This window comes from Borostomias antarcticus (genome assembly GCF_949987555.1).
Source record: "Borostomias antarcticus genome assembly, chromosome: 11".
Lineage (NCBI taxonomy): Eukaryota > Metazoa > Chordata > Actinopteri > Stomiiformes > Stomiidae > Borostomias > Borostomias antarcticus.
Genome location: NC_140244.1, coordinates 17,398,766 through 17,419,032, shown reverse-complemented (window position 1 = coordinate 17,419,032; position 20,267 = coordinate 17,398,766). Strand labels below are relative to the sequence as shown.

The window sequence follows — 20,267 nt, the reverse complement described above, 5'->3', positions numbered from 1 at the left end:
CCATAGATGCACACACACAGCAAATGTGACTGAGGCAAAATTCAGACAGACAGCAGATCAGTCTGCCAGTTTGTTCCGTGAAGTCATGAGAGGTACCCACTTATATCAGGCTCTTTGCCCTTTACGTATCCTGGGCCTTGTGGAAATGTCAGATCAGTTGTACATCTAGAATCCGACTCAGAATCCTTTGCAGCATTTTAAAATAGTGGGAAATACAATTCGTGAAACGTATATATTCACCTGCAAACGAGAGTTGAAGTGCGTCATATAGTGCTGCTACACATTGGGAAGTCCGGTGTTAACCAACATACCGTACTTAATGGTGCGTTCGTTTATAACTGGGAGGTGGCAAATTGCGACTTGCTACTAGGAATTATTAAAACACCGCATGAACTCGCACTTCCTCGTCGCAAATTCGGATATGTTTCTCAGCCCCCAGTTGCTCGAATGCACTAGATATAACTAGTTAACTGTGATATAATGGTATATAGCTCGAATGCACACAGGTCGGAGGTAGGTATTTTCCCACTTGCGACTTGCCACCTCCGACCACAAACGAATGCACCATAATTTCAGGCTGCGCTCCTAGAACGTGCCCGCGCAGGCGTGGCTCGTGCTCGTCCCCGTCACCCCTCCCCCTACCTACCAACCCCTAGCGCGCGCGTCCCCGTCACCCCTCCCCCTACCTACCAACCCCTAGCGCGCGCACGCGAACTCATTCGTTGTATCGAGGAGAGAGACAGGAGTTATCGGCAAAGCTACTGAGCCTTGGTGAACGACTGCTAGCCACCGAAACAGCAGGTAAAACTAATTTCAATTAAGCTGTAGAAAGGCGATACTGGCTAAGATACATGTTTGTAAATTGTTTTCAAGTTGTCTCACCACCAAGATAACAGTGGTGGAGCCAGCTAGCAAGCTAACGTTAGGCTAGCTAGCTTTTTATCCCTACCGAGGGATGACCTCAATAACGCTTCCGCACTCCCTCGTAGTTATCGAGCTTGGGCAAGGCAGAAAGGTGCTCATTGTTTTCCGCGGCATGGGGTAGGCGATCTAGAAATATGTTATCTAGATTACTTTGATTTAATGTTAAAAGTCACTTGATGGTCCACGTAGTATCCCGGTTTTTTGTACATCAGCTAACGTTGTGGACATTAAAGCCGGTATTTTCTCAATTCAAGCTGAGTTTCAAGTAAGTTTCAAACCAGCTATTAATCAACTTACGTTAGCTAGTTAGCCAGCCACCTCCGAAATCGTAACTTGTAACATGTTAGCCAATGATTGATAGATACAGTAATAGATTTAGCCCACAGCTAGTTAGTAATCTGTTTGTTGGTGAGTAGTTTAGCTAACAAGTCACATTACCTTGAGTGAGACTTCTGAATACTTCAGTAAATCGGCTAATAGATAACTACCCGCTCGCATACAGCGGGCTAGAACACGTTCACGTTAGCTAACTAGTGAATACACCCCGTCCGGACCTGTTTTATGTTTTGTTTTGAGCTAACTTTACCCAGCAGACCAAATACCTGACGTGTGTTCTGTTTTAGCAAGTTTAGTTTGGAAAGGGGCCGCCCTTTTCCACTGCGGACAACAGCCATCTGTTGCTGCTGCCATGACGCCATCTTACTGAACAGTTGAAGGACCCACCCAGTTAGGGTTAGATGGTTAAACCTCATTAATGCCTGAAAAAAAATCTATTTTAGTTGTCACTTATGTCTAATCCATGAATCTAGATAGTTACTGTGGTGCAGGGACTATCACTTGAATTACACACCATAATGGAATGAAATCTGTTTTCACTTAACTATAAGGTATCGGCAGTAGAAGTTAACATGGGGCTAGTGATGTCCTTACCTAAGGATTCTGGCACGACTTGAAGAGGATATAGTTTGGTTGCTGTATATGCACACACACACACACACACACACACAGAGGGTGCCTTGGCTAATCAAACACACTCACTGGTATGAACAGGGTAGCCCAAGAGGAGTAATTTGCACATGACTGTGGTGAGACAGAATTCTAAGATGGCTTACATTAGCCTATGATTGTAGCCGGTGTGTGAAGAGTGAGGCGTTGTCAGAGAATCATCTGGGAGATGTAATGTTGACCTGACTGCCACGCATCACTGGTTCATCAACCTATAGCCATCCTCTGCTTTAGCTGGGAATCCAATCACTCAATGGACAGGATAACTCTCTACAATCCCCCCTCCTTCTCGGGGTGTGTGATAGAAGATTTGCTTCACCCAGTCATTATCAATGAAAATTAGCAGGGTCAGCAAGGAAGGAGGTGCCTCGCCTACACTGGTAGTCGTGGTGGTGTTGTTGTTGGCTATCTACTCCAGTCAACGGGGAGGTGGTCAGTGCAGGTGTGCTGGCCTGGGTTTACTAAGGATGCGTATGTTTGCTCGTCCTTCATCAATGTTTTTTGAGAACTGTCACTTCCTCCTGATGCAACCTCAGTGCTGCGTTCTTGCTTAAGGACCATAGCGGCTAGCTGGCATGAAAATCAGCGCTGTGAGAGAGAGAGAGAGATGCAGTTGGAAGCGTGAAGGGTTTCTTTAGTTGTTTCTAAGCACATCTAACCCTGGTCCCCCCCCAGGCATGGCAGCCATCCGTAAGAAGCTGGTGATCGTGGGAGACGGGGCGTGTGGAAAGACCTGTCTCCTCATCGTCTTTAGTAAGGACCAGTTCCCCGAGGTCTACGTGCCCACCGTGTTCGAGAACTACGTAGCCGACATCGAAGTGGACAGCAAACAGGTAAGGAGGACTGAGTGGACTCCACGCAGTCCGAGGCACATGTTACGAGGACTAGTTGTAAAACCTCCATTTGGCGTGCAAGCAACTCTAAACTGAACCATGGGCATCTGAGATGGCTATTCTCTACTGTTTGACGTGGGCTTGGCCTATACATGTTGTCCAGGTAGTGTAGCATCTATTTCCCACCAGCCCTGGACTCGGTGCCAGTGAGTCATGTTGGAGGAGGCCTATAGCCTCGTCTTAGTGCTGCTGGTAGAGTGATCGTGATCCAGAGATGTGCTGCTGAAGGATGATGGGAAGTCTGAAACCTTACGCCAGCCCCGTCTCCCAGAAACCATCTGGGTTATGCGCTGCACCCAGGTGTCATGGCCTGGATACTGGAGAACTAGGGATTCTGGGACATCATTCGATTGGCTGAAATTAATCTAGGTCCTCCGACAAACGACTTGGCTCACATGTAAAAATGACTCCATGCTCTAATTGTTTTCCTCTATTTAGCCTCCTCTCTCTTCTCTCCCTGCGCGTCTCTCTCTCCGTTCTGGGTTTGAAGGGTGAGCTCTTAGACTCGTAGGCTGCGTGTCCGTGTAGGAGCAGGGAGCCGTCGATGACACGCCGGGTGACCGTCTCGCCGGTCGGTCAGCGCTGTGCTCCGAGCCGCAGGGACACATTCCCAGCAGGGCGTGGCAGAGATGGTCGATGATGAAGTGTTCCGCTGTTGAAATAAACCATTAAGAATATTGACTGTCTGTGGTCCTAATCAATTCCACCCAGCAGAGATCAACACCCATATTTATCTAACGTCTCCAGATCCATACAATTCTATTTGAAAGCCCCACAGTAACTCAGACTCCTACTGAGAGGCACTTGGTAAATACAATCACCTAGTCCTCTCGGAACATGGACCGTCATAGGTCATAGATAAATGAGTCATATGTGGGAACTGGACTAGATCCACCTCCACTCAGAGCCCAGATCTGTGTAGCAGAGGTGGTGTGAGGCTACGCTGGCGTGACGAGTAGCCATGCCCGCGCCTGGTAAACCCAAACACTGCTCCTTAGGACCATTCCAAAAAGCATTATTTATACCCAAGTGGCAATTATTCTGCTTTATTTTGATCAAGCGTTATGTTTGTCTCTCCATGTGGAAGTTCGGTGGCTCAAATCACTGTCCCCATCTGTGACAGTTGTATTTCAGAGTGTGTGTGTCTAAGCTAGGGCTGCTCGATTAATCGGATTTTAATCTAGATTACGATCTGGGCTGTCAACGATCATTAAAACAAAATAATCGCCATAAAACGATTTTGCACAAATCAAGTGCACCCTACACTGCAGAGCTATACTGTGCTTGGCCCCTCCACCACCCCCCAAAGCCCCAAAACAAACACTTTAGTTCAGAGCGAGTTGTCAAGCGAGGCGCACGCATGCTCCTCTCGAACAAAACACGACAAGAATTATGGCAGCAGAACGAGAGCCGCTGGTGGACGAGAGAGCTAAAACCACGTCAGTGGTGTGGAAACACTATGGGTTCGCGGAGACAGATTTGGACCAAGTTGACACGGTGTGTAAAATTTGCTACGCAGTCGTAGCCGCCCCTCAAAGCTGCCCTTCTCAGTCCCGTTGTGGCATTCCGCTCGCTCATGCCAGACAACAGTCCTTTGCTGGTCCATTCACTTTGCCGTCAAAATAAATTGGTGTCGGCCTAGTTAGGAGAGAAGCTCATATTTACAAGTGTCAGATAAACATGAAACGTCACTTACCTAAGCAAAAGGGTCTATTTTAACAAATGCTGGGTTTTGAAGCCTCGGCGCTTCCATTAAATAACTGATTTAGACGCGTTCTGTCATAGTGAAATTATTTTTCCGAGGTAGTCTTCTTCTGTGGTGGTGGCGGGGCTTTTAAGCTTCTTTATCAGTTTTGTCACTTTTATTTATTTATCAAGGTCAAGGTTAACAATTTGTCTCCCATGGGAGAAATGTATCTAATCCAAAGAACATTGTTAAAAAGAAAAGCCAGTTAACATTTAATAAATTAATTGTTATCAAAGTCAATGTATAATTTGATATGTTAAGAAAATGTTAAAACTTTTGATTTAAAAAAAAAAAAAGAATTCAATGAATAATCGTGTTGAATAATCGTGATCTCAATATCAATCAAAATAATCGTGATTATGATTTTTGCCATAATCGAGCAGCCCTAGTCTAAGCCAGTGTTGTGTGTGTTGTGTCCCAGGTGGAGCTGGCCCTGTGGGACACAGCAGGACAGGAAGACTACGACAGGCTCCGCCCCCTCTCCTACCCAGACACAGACGTCATCCTCATGTGCTTCTCCATCGACAGCCCAGACAGCTTGGGTGAGCTCCCGCGCTCACTCACTGACTTAAACACTCACTCACTCAAACACTCACTCAAACGCTCACTCGTTCACTCAAACACTCACTCAAACGCTCGCTCAAACACTCACTCACTCGCTCAAACACTCACTCGCTCACTCACTCAAACGCTCACTCGTTCACTCAAACGCTCACTCACTCACTCAAACGGTCGCTCACTCAAACACTCACACTAAACGAGAATCTAACACTAGCTCATACTCGCACACACACTTGTATACCCACAGCGGCACCAATTTATTTAGCATCGCATTCTAACTAATATTGTTACACAATGTTAGTCCATGTCAGCCGGTGTCAGACAGACGGATCCACACGCATGCATCCACGTGGTTCTGGAACCCAGACTGAGGGCGTCAGCAGCTTCCTGTTCCCCACCGCCGTGTTCGTCCGTCTGTCCGTCCGTCTGACGCTGCGTTTCCCCTGCAGAGAACATTCCGGAGAAGTGGACTCCCGAGGTGAAGCACTTCTGTCCCAACGTGCCCATCATCCTGGTGGGAAACAAGAAGGACCTCAGGAATGACGAACACACGCGCCGCGAGCTGGCCAAGATGAAACAGGTACGCCTGCAACACAGCACACACACACACCTTTTCCACAAAGAGAGACAGACGGTTTAGCTAGCATGAGCTCCCGTGTGATAGGTCTGTGACTTTTCCGGCTGCCGACGCCCCCTCTCCCAGTGTGCTCTGGTGGGTTAGGGGGACTGTGATAAGCATTCGGCCTCGCAGACGTTCCAGCTTGCTGCTCCGAATCACACACCTGGTCTCCTCCTCCTCGTCCGGCGCTCCACTGGGAGTGATCAGCTGTCCTCCCAGAGTGAGAGGCAGTAGAGATGGGTGTATGCATCCTGACCTGGTTGTCCTGACCCCCTCTCTCTCCCCCTCCCTCCCTCTAGGAGCCGGTGAAGCTAGAGGAGGGCAGGGACATGGCCCACCGTATCGGCGCCTCCGGCTACATGGAGTGTTCCGCCAAGACCAAGGACGGCGTGCGGGAGGTGTTTGAAATGGCCACCCGAGCGGCACTACAGGCTCGACGGGGCAAGAAGAGAACTAAATGTCTGCTGCTGTAGAGACACTGACAGGACTTTATGACCCCCCCCCCCCCCCGCCCCTGTGGGCACCATGCCTGGAGATAGGGCTAGAGGATGGATGGATGGAGGAAGGGGTCTGAGAGACACTCGTTTACATCCCTACTACGGCCCCCCCCCCCCCCCCCCCCCCAAACTCCACCCTGGGAACCGGGGCCCCTCTCCAGGCTTTGGGACACTCCTGCAACGTAGTCTTTTCTTGTCGCTGTTTTTATACTCCTTTTGTTTTTAAGAAAGTCATGGATAAGTTTATCAGTATTTAAGTTGGGAGGTGGGACATCTGGGACTGATTTTTGTTGATTTATTTTTAATTTTTTAATGCTTTTATCCAAATTACGAGAATTTATCATTCCTTTTAAAATGTCTCTCACCCCTCACTACCAAAATGCTATTATTGATCTGTCAGGCTCAGGGCTGCCCTCAGGGCTGCCTGTCTAGATCTCCACTAGGACCCCGTCAGTTGCTTTCTGTTTGTTTTTCAAAACACAAACTGGGCTGAACAGAAAACGGCTTTAAATTTTGTCTGTTATATACAAATTTGTTAGATTTTTTAAAAACGTGTTTTGGATGTGATATGGTGAGAAGTGTTAAAACGGATGACCAGGTGACCATGCTGTATATATGAACCGTGGGTATGCCTCTATAATACACACGCACAGGACTGGAAACTGTATTTGTAAACTAGCTTTGGGTAATATGTGTAATAAATTACTTTCTATAACAGTTCTGTGCTTCATTGGTATGTGTCTGGACTTGGCCTGGCTGGGGGTCAGACAGCTGTGGAGTCCGAGGCTTGGGCCAGGTAGTCGGGTTCAGAGCCAGTCTCACTGGATAGGAGGTTACTAAGTTGACCCACTTGAAAGATGGATAGATAAACACATGAATTAACCAACACAAGGCTGTGCTTCACTTCATTAAATGTGATATTCAAATCGAAAGTGCACATTGATCAACATGAATTAGTCTTCAACTATGCAGTGTACATGGATGAACAGACCTGGCAGGTGGGTCCTGCTCTCTGATGAACAGACCTCGCAGGTGGGTCCTGCTCTCTGATGAACAGACCTCGCAGGTGGGTCCTGCTCTCTGATGAACAGACCTGGCAGGTGGGTCCTGCTCTCTGATGAACAGACCTCGCAGGTGGGTCCTGCTCTCTGATGAACAGACCTCGCAGGTGGGTCCGGCTCTCTGATGAACAGACCTCGCAGGTGGGTCCTGCTCTCTGATGAACAGACCACGCAGGTGGGTCCTGCTCTGATGAACAGATACCTGGCAGGTGGGTCCTGCTCTCTGATGAACAGTGTAACATCGTCAGGCAATGGCTCCATCCATCCTTCTAGCCTCGTGAGACAATCCTGATTTCACGAGCTCACATTCTGTTTCTCTCGCAAGCAAACCATCTGGCACGTCAGGTTCTCCTCCTTTAGCCTCTGACAGATGAAGGAAGAGGAAACGGGTTGAGAAGTATGGATAGGTTCAGAAGTACGGAGGGGTTGAGAAGTACGGATGGGTTCAGAAGTACGGAGGGGTTGAGAAGTACGGAGGGGTTGAGAAGTACGGATAGGTTCAGAAGTACGAATGGGTTTAGAAGTACGGAGGGGTTGAGAAGTACGGATAGGTTCAGAAGTATGGATGGGTTCAGAAGTACGGAGGGGTTGAGAAGTACGGAGGGGTTGAGAAGTACGGAAGGGTTCAGAAGTACAGATGGGTTCAGAAGTTCTCACTGACTGGAGAGGTGAACCAGCTTCATGGACTCTGGCACACTTCTGTTGATAGTAGTTTTGAAATGAATTACACACTTAGTTTGATATTATTTGCACGCTTAGTTTGAGCTCCATTGCACACTCAGTTTTAAATTAATTGTTCACATGAGAATATAAACTTCCACTTTCAATCAATTGCACACTCAGTTTTCAATTCATTGCATACTTTTAGTCAATAAGCCAAGACCCCAAAATTCACCCACAGGTATTATCTGGGTGCGCAAATCCTGGTTGTATTTTTGACTTCCTAGATGTCTCTAATTCACAGTTTGGCATGATAACCATTGTGGACTAGTGGTAGTTATCATGCGTTAAATACGTGGACCCCTACAGGGATCCGTTCAGGGTGCATAAATCCAACCAATATATATTTTTCCTTGTATCTAGATCCTTACTATTATTAATAATAATTGATTCACCTTAGGAATATGATATGTAGCCTGTCTCCAAATTTGATGAAAATCACAACATACCAGTCTTACTTTTCTGGCAAGAACAAAACATGTGAACTAATGAGCTTGTTCCTTATGCCAGAGAATCTGAAGCACAAAGTATCAGTCCGTCAAGTGTGAGGGGTCCCTCCCTAAGACCAGTCCCCTGTCTCAGTGTCAGGTGACCTCTGACTCAGGTCTGCCTCTGTGGCCATGGTGTCTGAGGCAGGAGGCATGGAGGTGCTTGACCAGACCGGTCATATTTCTCTGATCAGTGTTCTGCTTCATCATATAGCTTAAGTCCTCTGATTCTGTCATTGAGGGACAGTACTGTAGGACTATGTCCTCTGTGAAACCCACCTTTATATTCTCTATGTCCTCTGTGAAACCCACCTTTATATTCCCCTATGTCCTCTATGAAACCCACCTTTATATTCCCCTATGTCCTCTGTGAAACCCACCTTTATATTCCCCTATGTCCTCTGTGAAACCCATCTTTATATTCCCCTATGTCCTCTGTGAAACCCACCTTTATATTCCCCTATGTCCTCTGTGAAACCCACCTTTATATTCCCCTATGTCCTCTGTGAAACCCACCTTTATATTCCCCTATGTCCTCTGTGAAACCCATCTTTATATTCCCCTATGTCCTCTGTGAAACCCACCTTTATATTCTGGAATAAGATGATTATTAAGACCTATTTTTGAGGATATACCAGCCCTCCCCTTTGGAATGTTTGCAAATAGGAGATGATCACGTCAGACCACAATAATCACAGTTTTCGGTTTGAGGGTAGTCTCCATAATCTTTTATTCCTTTGTTATCAGGGTCAGAGGAGTTTGATTTTATTACCTGCAGAAGAATGCCCTCTGTTCAAGCTGAGTGGTCTCAGTTTGACTTGACTCTGGAGGTAGAGCAGCCGGCTGGGGATCATGAGCTCCCGGGGTTCGATCCCAGCTCCCAGCTTTGGGCCCCAAGTGTCCTTGAGCAAGACCCTGAACCCCAAACTCGCTCGCGTGCGGCATGGTACCTAGTAGGCTACACAGTCGCCTCACAGCAAGGTCTCTGGGTATACTTATGGCCAAAATAGTGAATGCATGGTAACTATTGTTAAGCTACTCCTCTGCAAAGGTTATCATACCAATACATAATGTGGACATATACAGGAAGAAGAAAATAGTAAGAGGAATTTGCCCACCCTGATACCAGTGGTGGTCTGGCTCGTGGACTATAGTGAGAATGTAGCCTCCACTTTCAATCAATTGCACACTGAGTTTTAAATAAATTGCACAGAATGAGAATATACACTTCCACTTTCAGATCATTTCAACAGAAGAAGAGCACGACTTGAGCTGAGAGGCATGTCTGGGCAGGCTAGACAGGCAGAAGCAGCAGAGCGAGTGATAAACAAGTTACTGGAAGGGAAGGAAACCCGTCACTGCCTCCCCCCTCGGCCGGCTACACCCAAACACTCGTCTCATGAAAGGCAGATCTATTGCACAGCCTGGCTCTATCTTGAGCAAGGCTCGAGGCGAGCGGAGCTGGTGACGCGAGGCAGGGTCTGGAACTACCGCCGCCTTTTCATTCCCGTCCAGCTCCCGCCTCCCCTCCGCTGGCTTTCCCCGGGAGTAGCGCGCACTCACTGCTGCTCAGCTGAGCGAGGCGACGGCTTGATATACCGAGCTATTTTTAGTCCGGACGAGCGAAACTATTTTTAACCAATATGAGCTCATCCCTCTATGCACTGGCCAATGGGAGAGCGGAGGGGGCGGGCTGCACAACGGGATTCTGGAAAGGTGACTCTTGCTGCGGAGCTTGTAACAGCCAGCCGACCCACCCGGCGTTCCATTTCTTCCCGGAATGACCCGGATGGACAGCCCTGGCACGGTGAATCACCGGCGCTGGGAGTTCACGGACTCCCCGGGAAACACCGCGCCCAAGGCAGTCTTTCTGCTACAGCTGCTGGATTTTAAATTAGACGAAACAAACAGTAGTCTGTCTCGTTTTAGAATGGATGGCAGGCCAAACCTACTTAACTGTCAGTTCATTTACCTCACAGTCATGGTCTTTTACTACAAATACGAGCTTTCCAGTGTAATTATCGTCAGGAAATCTATCTTTATTCGCATTCACTTTATTGAGTTGCCAGTTGTTGCACACCTGCACACCGCCATGACAAGACCGTCCACACGCGCGCTCAGGATGGAGCCTATTCATCCCAATGCGCGCGCACGCTCGCGCACAGGCTTGACTCCTCAACATTGTCATTCGTCTAGCCCTATGCAGATCTAACACACTGACCCCCACTGTGAGTAAAGACGCACATTTAATCAGCGCTTCAGCCGATGACCCTATCATGGATCTCCATGCAAAGAGACTTCCTAGACTATGTTGTATTTATTTATTCAATGCAGATTATGCGATAATGAGCACACCGTTGCCTCTTGGATTAAACCACTACTATTATAATTGTCCTTATAGCCTACATGGCTTGCCTATAGTTGGTGATAAAACACTAAGAAGTGAACCTCTATGACCATAAAAGAGTGGTTTGGCTAAAGAGTGGTTTGGCTAAAGATGCGAGATACTTTGGTTCACCTCTCAGCTCCTTCAGATGTAATGTAACCCGTGGCAGAGGTGACCGAGGGGGCAGGAGATGTTTAAGGGGTGCTTTGAGGCACGTCTTCTCACATTCCTCCAGTCTCTAAACTGTTCTGCCCTGCCTCTTTCTGATATTGCACTGACACCTTGTGGTTGGAAATAAGAATGCGTGCACCTACGTATACAGCAGCATTCAGTAGCCTATGGTAGCTTTTTAAAGTGTTCGTCTTGCCTTCCTTCAGCATTTGCAGGATACTTGATCAACGACATTTTCAACCCATGACAAATAGAAGTGGACTCAGTACCTGCATGATATCACAACATGGATAATATCATGGATAATATTTACCTCTGCTAGTGCAAAGTGCCTGATTGTCCTTCGTCGTTGTTCTTATGTGTCTATTAAATATTAAATATCTGTGATTAAATCCGTGATCCATGCAGCAAACTCTGCACGTGTATAGAAAGCATTAGACTCACAACACCAGGGGCAGATAAATCAAGTGGAACCGTTAAAATTCACCATTCAAATCATTTCCTCCGGCATTCACTATCAATTGTTGATTATTGGTATTATTATATTATGCATATAAAATAAATTACGCATATAATGGCCTATTATATGGCCATGTAATGGCATATTTTTCAAAATAAAAAAGGAATGATAGGTAGGCGACGCCTACAGTATTTTCCAAACGAGAGGGAGCAGAGTGAGCAGACTGTGTGGCTGTGTGCAGCTAGCCTGACACTCACACTGAATCGCCATTTTGTTTCACTTCATTACTCAGTCTGAACAAGTTCCCATTGCAGCCGTTTTCCAAGATGGGTGTTGCCGAAGGAGTCCTCAGCGATTAGTTCATCCCCTAACCAATCACGTTGCACAGTTTAATTCCATCATCACATTCAAAGGACCCTGATTGGCCTGGTTGGAATTCCGACCCGAGAAATCACTCTGGACGAGAGCTTTTCCAGACCCAAAATCTCATTTCGAAAATTCCAAAATTCAGCAATTTTTTTTTAGCAATTTCAAAAATTCAGCAATTTCACACAACAAAACAAAACACCTAAGACCAAATGGGGTAGAATATGATTAAGGAAGCGTGTCGATTTCTTTTGGCACTTGTCTACAGCTGAATCTAGCCAATTTGTTTTCTTTTGTTATAAATGTCCCGGCTCAAAGTAAAAAAAAAAAAAAAAAGTCCTGGCCACATGTTGTTAAATGTGTGTAGCTAATTATTATTTGGCCGTGGGAATAGTAGAGTAGATGAGTCGTTGTCACCCCCCCCCCCCCCCCCCCCCCACACACACACACATGCACATTTGACAGAGTCAAAGTTCGAATATGTATTTGACAGCCCTAGCATACACCATAAACCGAAACAAAGAAAATTTCTTCTTTTTTTTTGTTTAGTTTATTCTGGTGAATATGTAGGCTACATAACCACCATTACAGACAACACTACTGGTGTTTCAGAGAATTCAACGAGGGGCCTGAGTGAGTAGCCTATAATGTTTTAAAAGTCACCATGTGCCCTTGGAACTTGGAAAAAGGTGCACTCAAAAAGGTATCAGGAAGGAGGAATACATTTATTTATGTTTTGAGCCACGGCTCCATACTAAAATAATGAATTTTATTTATAAAACGCATTTCTAAAACCCAATGTGCTGTGCAGTGGAAAGGTCAAAATATATTTAAGAACCAGGCCAGGTCAAGCCTGGCGTATGTGCGTGGCTGGCTTGTTTCTGTTCAGGACTGGTAGGATGGAAGCTAGTCATGACACTGAAATAGCTGTGAATTGAAATGACATCAAATAATGTCTGATAAATTAAGATAGGTCTTGTCCCCTGGACACATCAGTTCCAAAACGTAAACAACAGCGTTTGTTTAGCTACATATAGACTAGAGGAGTTTCGCTCAGCATAGACGGTAATCTCTGAGAATGTCCCGCGTGGGAGTCCAATGCTCTGACCACTACTCTACTTGTGGAATTTAGGTAATGGATAAAAAGTTTGGAGTGAAAGGATGAACATGTGGAGGTTTGGGGTATAGTCCCATAAAGTCATCCCCACCGGGTCTTGAACCCCAGTCTCCAAGGTGGGAGTCCAATGCTCTGACCACTACTCTACTTGTGCAGTGGAGATCCGTGGGCTGATTTTGTTGTCCTTCTTGATCTTGGTGTGCTGGGACTACTGCCTCTTGTGGTGCCAACAGAGAGATGCAGGCCAACATTGTCAGAAGTAAGGGAGGGAGTGATAACCCGACAAACACTATACTAGTTGCGCGGCTGGCCACACACAAAAAAACATCAGAATTAAATGGTTAAATTAAAAAGTCACAAGTGAATTAATCAAAGTCAAAAGTTGATATAGATGCCAACATGTTTAGACCAGCTTGTCTTTCTTCATCAGGTTCTGACAGAGGGGCCACATAAATACACGACAAACACCACGCATGCCCACTAGAGGGCAATCAACTAACGAGCAATCAGTCCATGAATCAATTAATCACATCGCAAAATTACACTTAGGGAGAAGAATATACAAAACGAACAAGGCCTTACAAGAATACACAAGAAAATACAAGCAGTTATTCATCACGTAGGAAGCAATTATTCCTCACCTAGGAAAGGAGAAATGACAGTTGGTAATCAGTTAGACAGTAATCATAGGAAGCATGTTAATTCAATATCCTCATTTAAACCGGGATAATTGAAGGCATCAAGACAGTGAATCCAAAATGTTTCCTGTTGGTTCAGTTTACGTTTCCTGTCACCACCCCTTGTTATAGGTCTAATAGCCTCCAATCTGATTAATTACTACTGGTGTTTCTCTGCAGCTTGACAAGTCCCTGGAGAGGAGTCCATCCACCGTGGACAGACGCAGTCTCTTCTGAGACGCAGTCACCAATAGGGACCCAGGACGGCCTGAGAAGGAGCCTGTCCTGTCAACACCTAAACTGACCTCTAGAGGGCAGAACAGTCTCAGCTATCAGTTCCTGAACGGTGAACGTTTGACTAGCATTTGTATTCACTACAGAATGCTGCTGCGAGAGTGTGAGACAGGGGTTTTGGGAGAGAGGGGAGAGGGAGAGGGAGTGCGAGGGGGGACAGGAGTGAGAGGAGGGCGAGAAAGAGAGAGTGACCTGAGCAGGCAGAAACTGGGATGAGATGGGGAGAGAGGGAAAGAGAGACAGAGATCACTAATTTAAGGGAAGAGAGGAGGATAAGAGAGGTAGAGATGTTTGAGTACGAGGGGGTGGTTGGTTAAGTGAATAGGGGTGGGATGGTGGAGAGAGAGGGGGGAGAGAGAGAGGGAGGAGAGAGAGGGAGGAGAGAGAGAGAGGGAGGAGAGAGAGGGGGGGAGAGAGAGGGGGAGGTTGCGATTAGCGTGTGTGTGTTTGAGTGAGAGAGAGAGAGAGAGAGAGAGAGTGTGGTGCTGCACTGGTTTGGGATCTCCTCCCTCCTTGCATTTACAGAGGACTGCCTGAGAGAGAGAGAGAGAGAGAGAGAGGGAGGGAGAGACAGAGAGAGAGAGAGGGAGAGAGAGACATCAGAGGAGATTAGAGTGAAAGGGGGAGTGAATGAGTGGAGAGACCGCTAGAGAGGAGCGATACATAACAGGAGGATACGCTAGGGAGACCAGTCACATGAAGAAGACGGTCAGAGGAGGAGAGCAGAGCAGAGAGACCAGTCTGATCTTGTAACTGTGCAGCCAAGGACACCTGGGAATAGCCTGCCGTGTTGGACTACATTTCTTCTTTGCTTTCTTTGAGCTATAACACACACACACACACACACACACACACACACACACACAGAGAGAGAGAGTCATACTCTGGCGTAAGCGAGTGTGTGTTCGTGCTGTAGTTGCCTTCCTTGCGAGGTGTGTGTGTGGCATCCGGAGCCCTAAGTATTAGATGATCATGTGGAGGGGTGTGTCCCTGGTCCTGCTGGCCCACCTGAGCGCCACTCTGACGGGGGCATGGAGAGCCTCCCAACCCCGGCTACAGTTCACACACTCAGGTAGGAGAGCTCCGCTTCCCTGGGCAACTTTCTCTCCCTCTCTCTCTCTCTCTCTCTCTCTCTCTCTCTCTCTCTCTCTCTCTCTCCGTCTCTCTCTGTCTCTCTCTCTCTCTCTCTCTCTCCCTCTGCTCTCTTTCCATTTCTACACACACACTCTACAAACACACTCTCAATTCTATTCCTTTCTCTCTCATCACACTGCGTGGTTGCGTGTGTAAATGTCACGGTTTTGTTTCGCTGTCTGTTATTTCGCTGGCCTGTCATTTGTGTTGCTCATCATCGTCTGTTCCTCTCACAGCTGTCTCAGAGCAGCACCCGGCTCTTCAGAGCCTAGCGTCGGCGCTACGCCAATTTAAATCCTGTGTTGATTTTAGGTTTAGAGATACGTGATAATACGGTCATGTTTGTGTGAATATTTCCGGCTCTATTAGACGATTCCGTCTCTCTTCTAAGAACTCCATAGACGGGTGTATGATATGACAACTATACTTTCCCGGTTATACTATGACCGTACTCACGTAATGACCTGGCTCTTCCAGCCTGTCACCCAGACTCGACTGGACAGTTTCTCAGACACAGATGAAGCCTAGTCCTGGTTCTGGACCAGAAAATACACCGAGGGAGACACATGACAGGGATTCTGAGCCCTAGACCTGTCTAAAATCCTCCACGGTGTGACCCAGCAAACATGCAATGTCAGGGAGACATTCAGATCATGTCTTAATAACGTCCGTCGGTCCAGAACCCCATTTGTACGTCTGCTGGACCCCTCAATATTCAAACGTCCGGCTTGGACCCCTCTAAGACGTCTGTGGACGTGCAAAACGGGTTCAATATCTGAACGTAAAAAAAAAAAAAATGCTGGCTTCTAATTGGATGTCTTTGGACGTCTTTTAGACGTGTCTTTGCTCAGTGGGGATCATCATCAGCCTGCACCTAGGCAAGCCCAGCTAACTGTATCATAATGAGACTGTGAAACACACAAGCGTAGCCGTGAGACTGAGGCGGAGAACGTGACCTAGAAAACAGACAGGCAGGCTGCAGAAGCGGAGCCAGGAGGCACGGTGACGCGGTCTCAGGTGGGAAGAGGCGTCTCTTTCTATCTCTGGCTCTCTGTGAAGGTGAATATGGTGATCTGTCAGCGGGGTGGTCTGCGTGCGATGGAGGATGAGGCTAGTGAGCTCCTAACGTCGGCTCTGGTCCGCGGTGTGTCGAGGTGGAGACGTTTCTTCTGACTGTGACAGATGTTGGTCCGTCTAGTCTGGAGTCTGGTTGACTTTGAGCAGCATCAAGATTGTTCTCACAGTCTCACTGGGAGCTCCATGCGCAGGTCACTTCCATGCACGGTCTGACCGGATGACTGTACTGTTCCACTTCAAGATTTCTGTATTTCTACCTGTTCTTCATACCAAGTATCAAGTACCAAGTCAAATACTTGGGTTCTGGCTCCTCGGCCTTGGAGCAACAACAAAATAATGATTAACAAAATAATGATTTACAAAATAATGATTTACAAAATGATGATGATGATGATAATAATAATACAAATAATAAAAAATAACAATAACTAGGGCTGCGAGCAGCATTGAGCGGGCCCTCGCACCCCACGCGGGTCGGGGTGTGGCGCCGTTAAAGGGTGTGCTATTTCGGTGTCCAGTACTGACAGAAACTCCCTGTCACCAGTAGGTGGCGCTCTAAGCGTGACTCAATACCAACGCATAGATGTGTTCAGGACGGTACCTTGATGAAGCGTGAGAAATGTTGTGTAAATCGGACAAAGTATGTAGGAGTTATGAGGACTTCCTGTAAGCAGTAGGTGGCGCTGTAGGTATGAAGCAATACTGACCTACAGATGTGTTCAAGATGCAACCTTCATCAAGCACGAGCAATTTGGAGTAAATCGGATAACGTATGTAGGAGTTATGAGTACTTCCTGTTTCACCAGTAGGTAGCGCTGTAAGTGTAACTCAATACCGACGCATAGATCGGTTCAGAAGGTGACCTTCATGAAGCGTCAGCAATTTGGTGCAAATCGGATGATGTATGCAGGAGTTATGAGGACTTCCTGTTTCACCAGTACGTGGCGCTGTAAGTGTGACTCAATACCGACGCATAGATGTATTCAGAAAGTGACCTTCATGAAGCGTCAGCAATTTGGTGCAAATCGGATGATGTATGCAGGAGTTATCAGGACTTCCTGTTTCACCAATAGGTGGCGCTATAAGTATGACGCAATACTGACACATAGATGTGTTCAGGACAGAACCGTCATGAAGCATCAGATATATCGGACAAATTGGATAATGTATGGAGGGGTTATGAGTACTTCCTGTTTCACCAGTAGGTGGCACTGTAAGTGTGACTCAATACTGACACATAGATGTGTTCAGGACAGAACCTTCATGAAGCGTGAGATATATCGGACAAATTGGATAATGTATGGAGGAGTTATGAGGACTTCCTGTTTCACCAATAGGTGGCGCTATAAGTATGACACAATACTGACACATAGATGTGTTCAGGACAGAACTGTCATACAGCGTGAGACATATCGGACAAATCGGATAATGTATGGAGGAGTTATGAGGACTTCCTGTTTCACCAATAGGTGGCGCTATAAGTATGACGCAATACTGACACATAGATGTGTTCAGGACAGAACCGTCATGAAGCGTGAGATATATCGGACAAATTGGATAATGTATGGAGGAGTTATGAGGACTTCGTGTTTTATGGCGAAATGTCAAACTTTGGCGGGGCGCCACGGCAAGGGTGTTTGGTGAAAACTCAATTTTTTTGATAACTTTTGATCACAAAGGCCTTAAGATGAAGCTGACCCGATATGAAGTTGATCGGATGAAATCTGTAGGAGGAGTTCGTCGAAGTACGAGGCATGGAAATGGTCAAAACAAGGACAAAATGGCACATTAAGAGCAAAATGGCGGACTTCCTGTTGCATGTTGGGTATAGCTCCAAGAGACATTTTAGTGTGGCTCGATGAAATACATATGCCCACCGAATTTCGTTCATCTACATCAAACTGAAAGGTGGGGCTCGCCGTTTTAAACTTTCCAGGGGGCGCTCTTGAGCCGTTTTGCCACGCCCATTTCTGTCACCCGTGAATTATCAAATTTTTCACCGGGACTGACGTATCTGCAAAGTTTCATCCGTTTTCATCGATGTTCAGGCCGCCTAAAAGGCATTTGTTTTGGAAGAAGGAGAAGGTAGAATAATAATAATAACTAGGGCTGCGAGCAGCAGTGAGCGGGCCCTCGCACCCCATGCGTGTCGGGGTGCTGCGCCGTTAAAGGCTGTGCTATTTCGGTGTGCAGTACTGAGAGAAACATCCTGTCACCAGTAGGTGGCGCTCTAGGCGTGACTCAATACCGAAGCATAGATGTGTTCAGGACGGTACCTTGATGAAGCGTGAGAAATGTTGAGTAAATCGGATAACGTATGTAGGAGTTATGAGGACTTCCTGTTTCACCAGTAGGTGGCGCTGTAAGTGTGACTCAATACCGACACATAGATGGGTTCAGAAGGCCACCTTCATGAAGCGTCAGCAATTTGGTGCAAATCGGATGATGTATGCAGGAGTTATGAGGACTTCCTGTTTTACCAATAGGTGGCGCTATTCGTATGACGCAATACTGACACATAGATGTGTTCAGGACAGAACCGTCATGAAGCGTGAGCTATATCGGACAAATTGGATAATGTATGGAGGAGTTATGAGGACTTCCTGTTTCACCAATAGGTGGCGCTATAAGTATGACGCAATACTGAAACATAGATGTGTTCAGGACAGAACCGTCATGAAGCGTGAGATATATCGGACAAATTGGATAACGTATGGAGGAGTTATGAGGACTTCCTGTTTCACCAATAGGTGGCGCTATACGTATGACGCAATACTGACACATAGATGTGTTCAGGACAGAACCGTCATGAAGCGTGAGATATATCGGACAAATTGGATAATGTATGGAGGAGTTATGAGGACTTCCTGTTTCACCAATAGGTGGCGCTATAAGTATGACGCAATACTGACACATAGATGTGTTCAGGACAGAACCGTCATGAAGCGTGAGATATATCGGACAAATTGGATAATGTATAGAGGAGTTATGAGGACTTCCTGTTTCACCAATAGGTGGCGCTATTAGTATGACGCAATACTGACACATAGATGTGTTCAGGACAGAACCGTCATGAAGCGTGAGCAATTTGGTGCAAATCGGATAATGTATATAGGAGTTTTGAGGACTTCCTGTTTCACCAATAGGTGGCGCTATAAGTATGACGCAATACTGACACATAGATGTGTTCAGGACAGAACCGTCATGAAGCGTGAGATATATCGGACAAATTGGATAATGTATGTAGGAGTTATGAGGACTTCCTGTTTCACCAATAGGTGGCGCTATAAGTATGACGCAATACTGACACATAGATGTGTTCAGGACAGAACCGTCATGAAGCGTGAGACATATCGGACAAATCGGATAATGTATGGAGGAGTTATGAGGACGTACTGTTTCACCAATAGGTGGCGCTATAAGTATGACGCAATACTGACACATAGATGTGTTCAGGACAGAACCGTCATGAAGCGTGACATATATCGGACAAATTGAATAATGTATGGAGGAGTTATGAGGACTTCGTGTTTTATGGCGAAATGTCAAACTTTGGCGGGGCGCCACGGCAAGGGTGTTTGGTGAAAACTCAATTTTTTTGATAACTTTTGATCACAAAGGTCTTAAGATGAAGCTGACCCGATATGAAGTTGATCGGATGAAATCTGTAGGAGGAGTTCGTCGAAGTACGAGGCATGGAAATGGTCAAAACAAGGACAAAATGGCACATTAAGAGCAAAATGGCGGACTTCCTGTTGCATGTTGGGTATAGCTCCAAGAGACATTTAAGTGTGGCTCGATGAAATACATATGCCCTCCGAATTTCGTTCGCCTACATCAAACTGAAAGGTGGGGCTCGCCATTTGAAACTTTCCAGGGGGCGCTCTTGAGCCGTTTTGCCACGCCCATTTCCGTCACCCATGAATTATCAAATTTTTCACCGGGACTGACGTATCTGCAAAGTTTCATCCGTTTTCATCGATGTTCAGGCCGCCTAAAAGGCATTTGTTTGGAGTAAAGGAGAAGAAGGAGAAGGAGAAGGAGAATAATAATCCTTCGAAATACAATAG

The 20,267-nt window shown here is 46.5% G+C and overlaps 2 protein-coding genes across 3 annotated transcripts in view; both read left to right on the top strand.

The window, feature by feature from the left end:
* The first annotated feature begins 744 nt into the window (after positions 1-744).
* rhoab (ras homolog gene family, member Ab) lies at positions 745-6,378 on the top strand. Of its 2 annotated transcripts, XM_084446243.1 has the most exons (5): positions 745-801; positions 2,605-2,762; positions 4,991-5,111; positions 5,580-5,710; positions 6,049-6,378. In XM_084446243.1, the coding sequence occupies exons 2-5, from the start codon at positions 2,607-2,609 to the stop codon at positions 6,220-6,222; spliced, it is 582 nt and encodes a 193-aa protein (XP_084302369.1). In that variant the 5' UTR covers positions 745-801; positions 2,605-2,606; the 3' UTR covers positions 6,223-6,378. The 2 variants fall into 2 exon arrangements, with proteins under 2 accessions (XP_084302369.1, XP_084302370.1); XM_084446244.1 differs by lacking the exons at positions 745-801; positions 2,605-2,762 and adding an exon at positions 3,739-3,961 and having other exon boundaries at positions 4,950-5,111.
* An 8,550-nt stretch (positions 6,379-14,928) lies between these two features.
* sema3h (sema domain, immunoglobulin domain (Ig), short basic domain, secreted, (semaphorin) 3H) overlaps positions 14,929-20,267 on the top strand; it is a gene marked incomplete at its 3' end in the record, with an annotated part of 54,533 nt that continues 49,194 nt past the window's right edge. Inside the window, exon 1 of the mRNA XM_084445435.1 lies at positions 14,929-15,058. Coding sequence (XP_084301561.1) covers positions 14,953-15,058 — 106 coding nt within the window. The 5' untranslated portion in view covers positions 14,929-14,952. The remainder of the gene's footprint in view (positions 15,059-20,267) is intronic.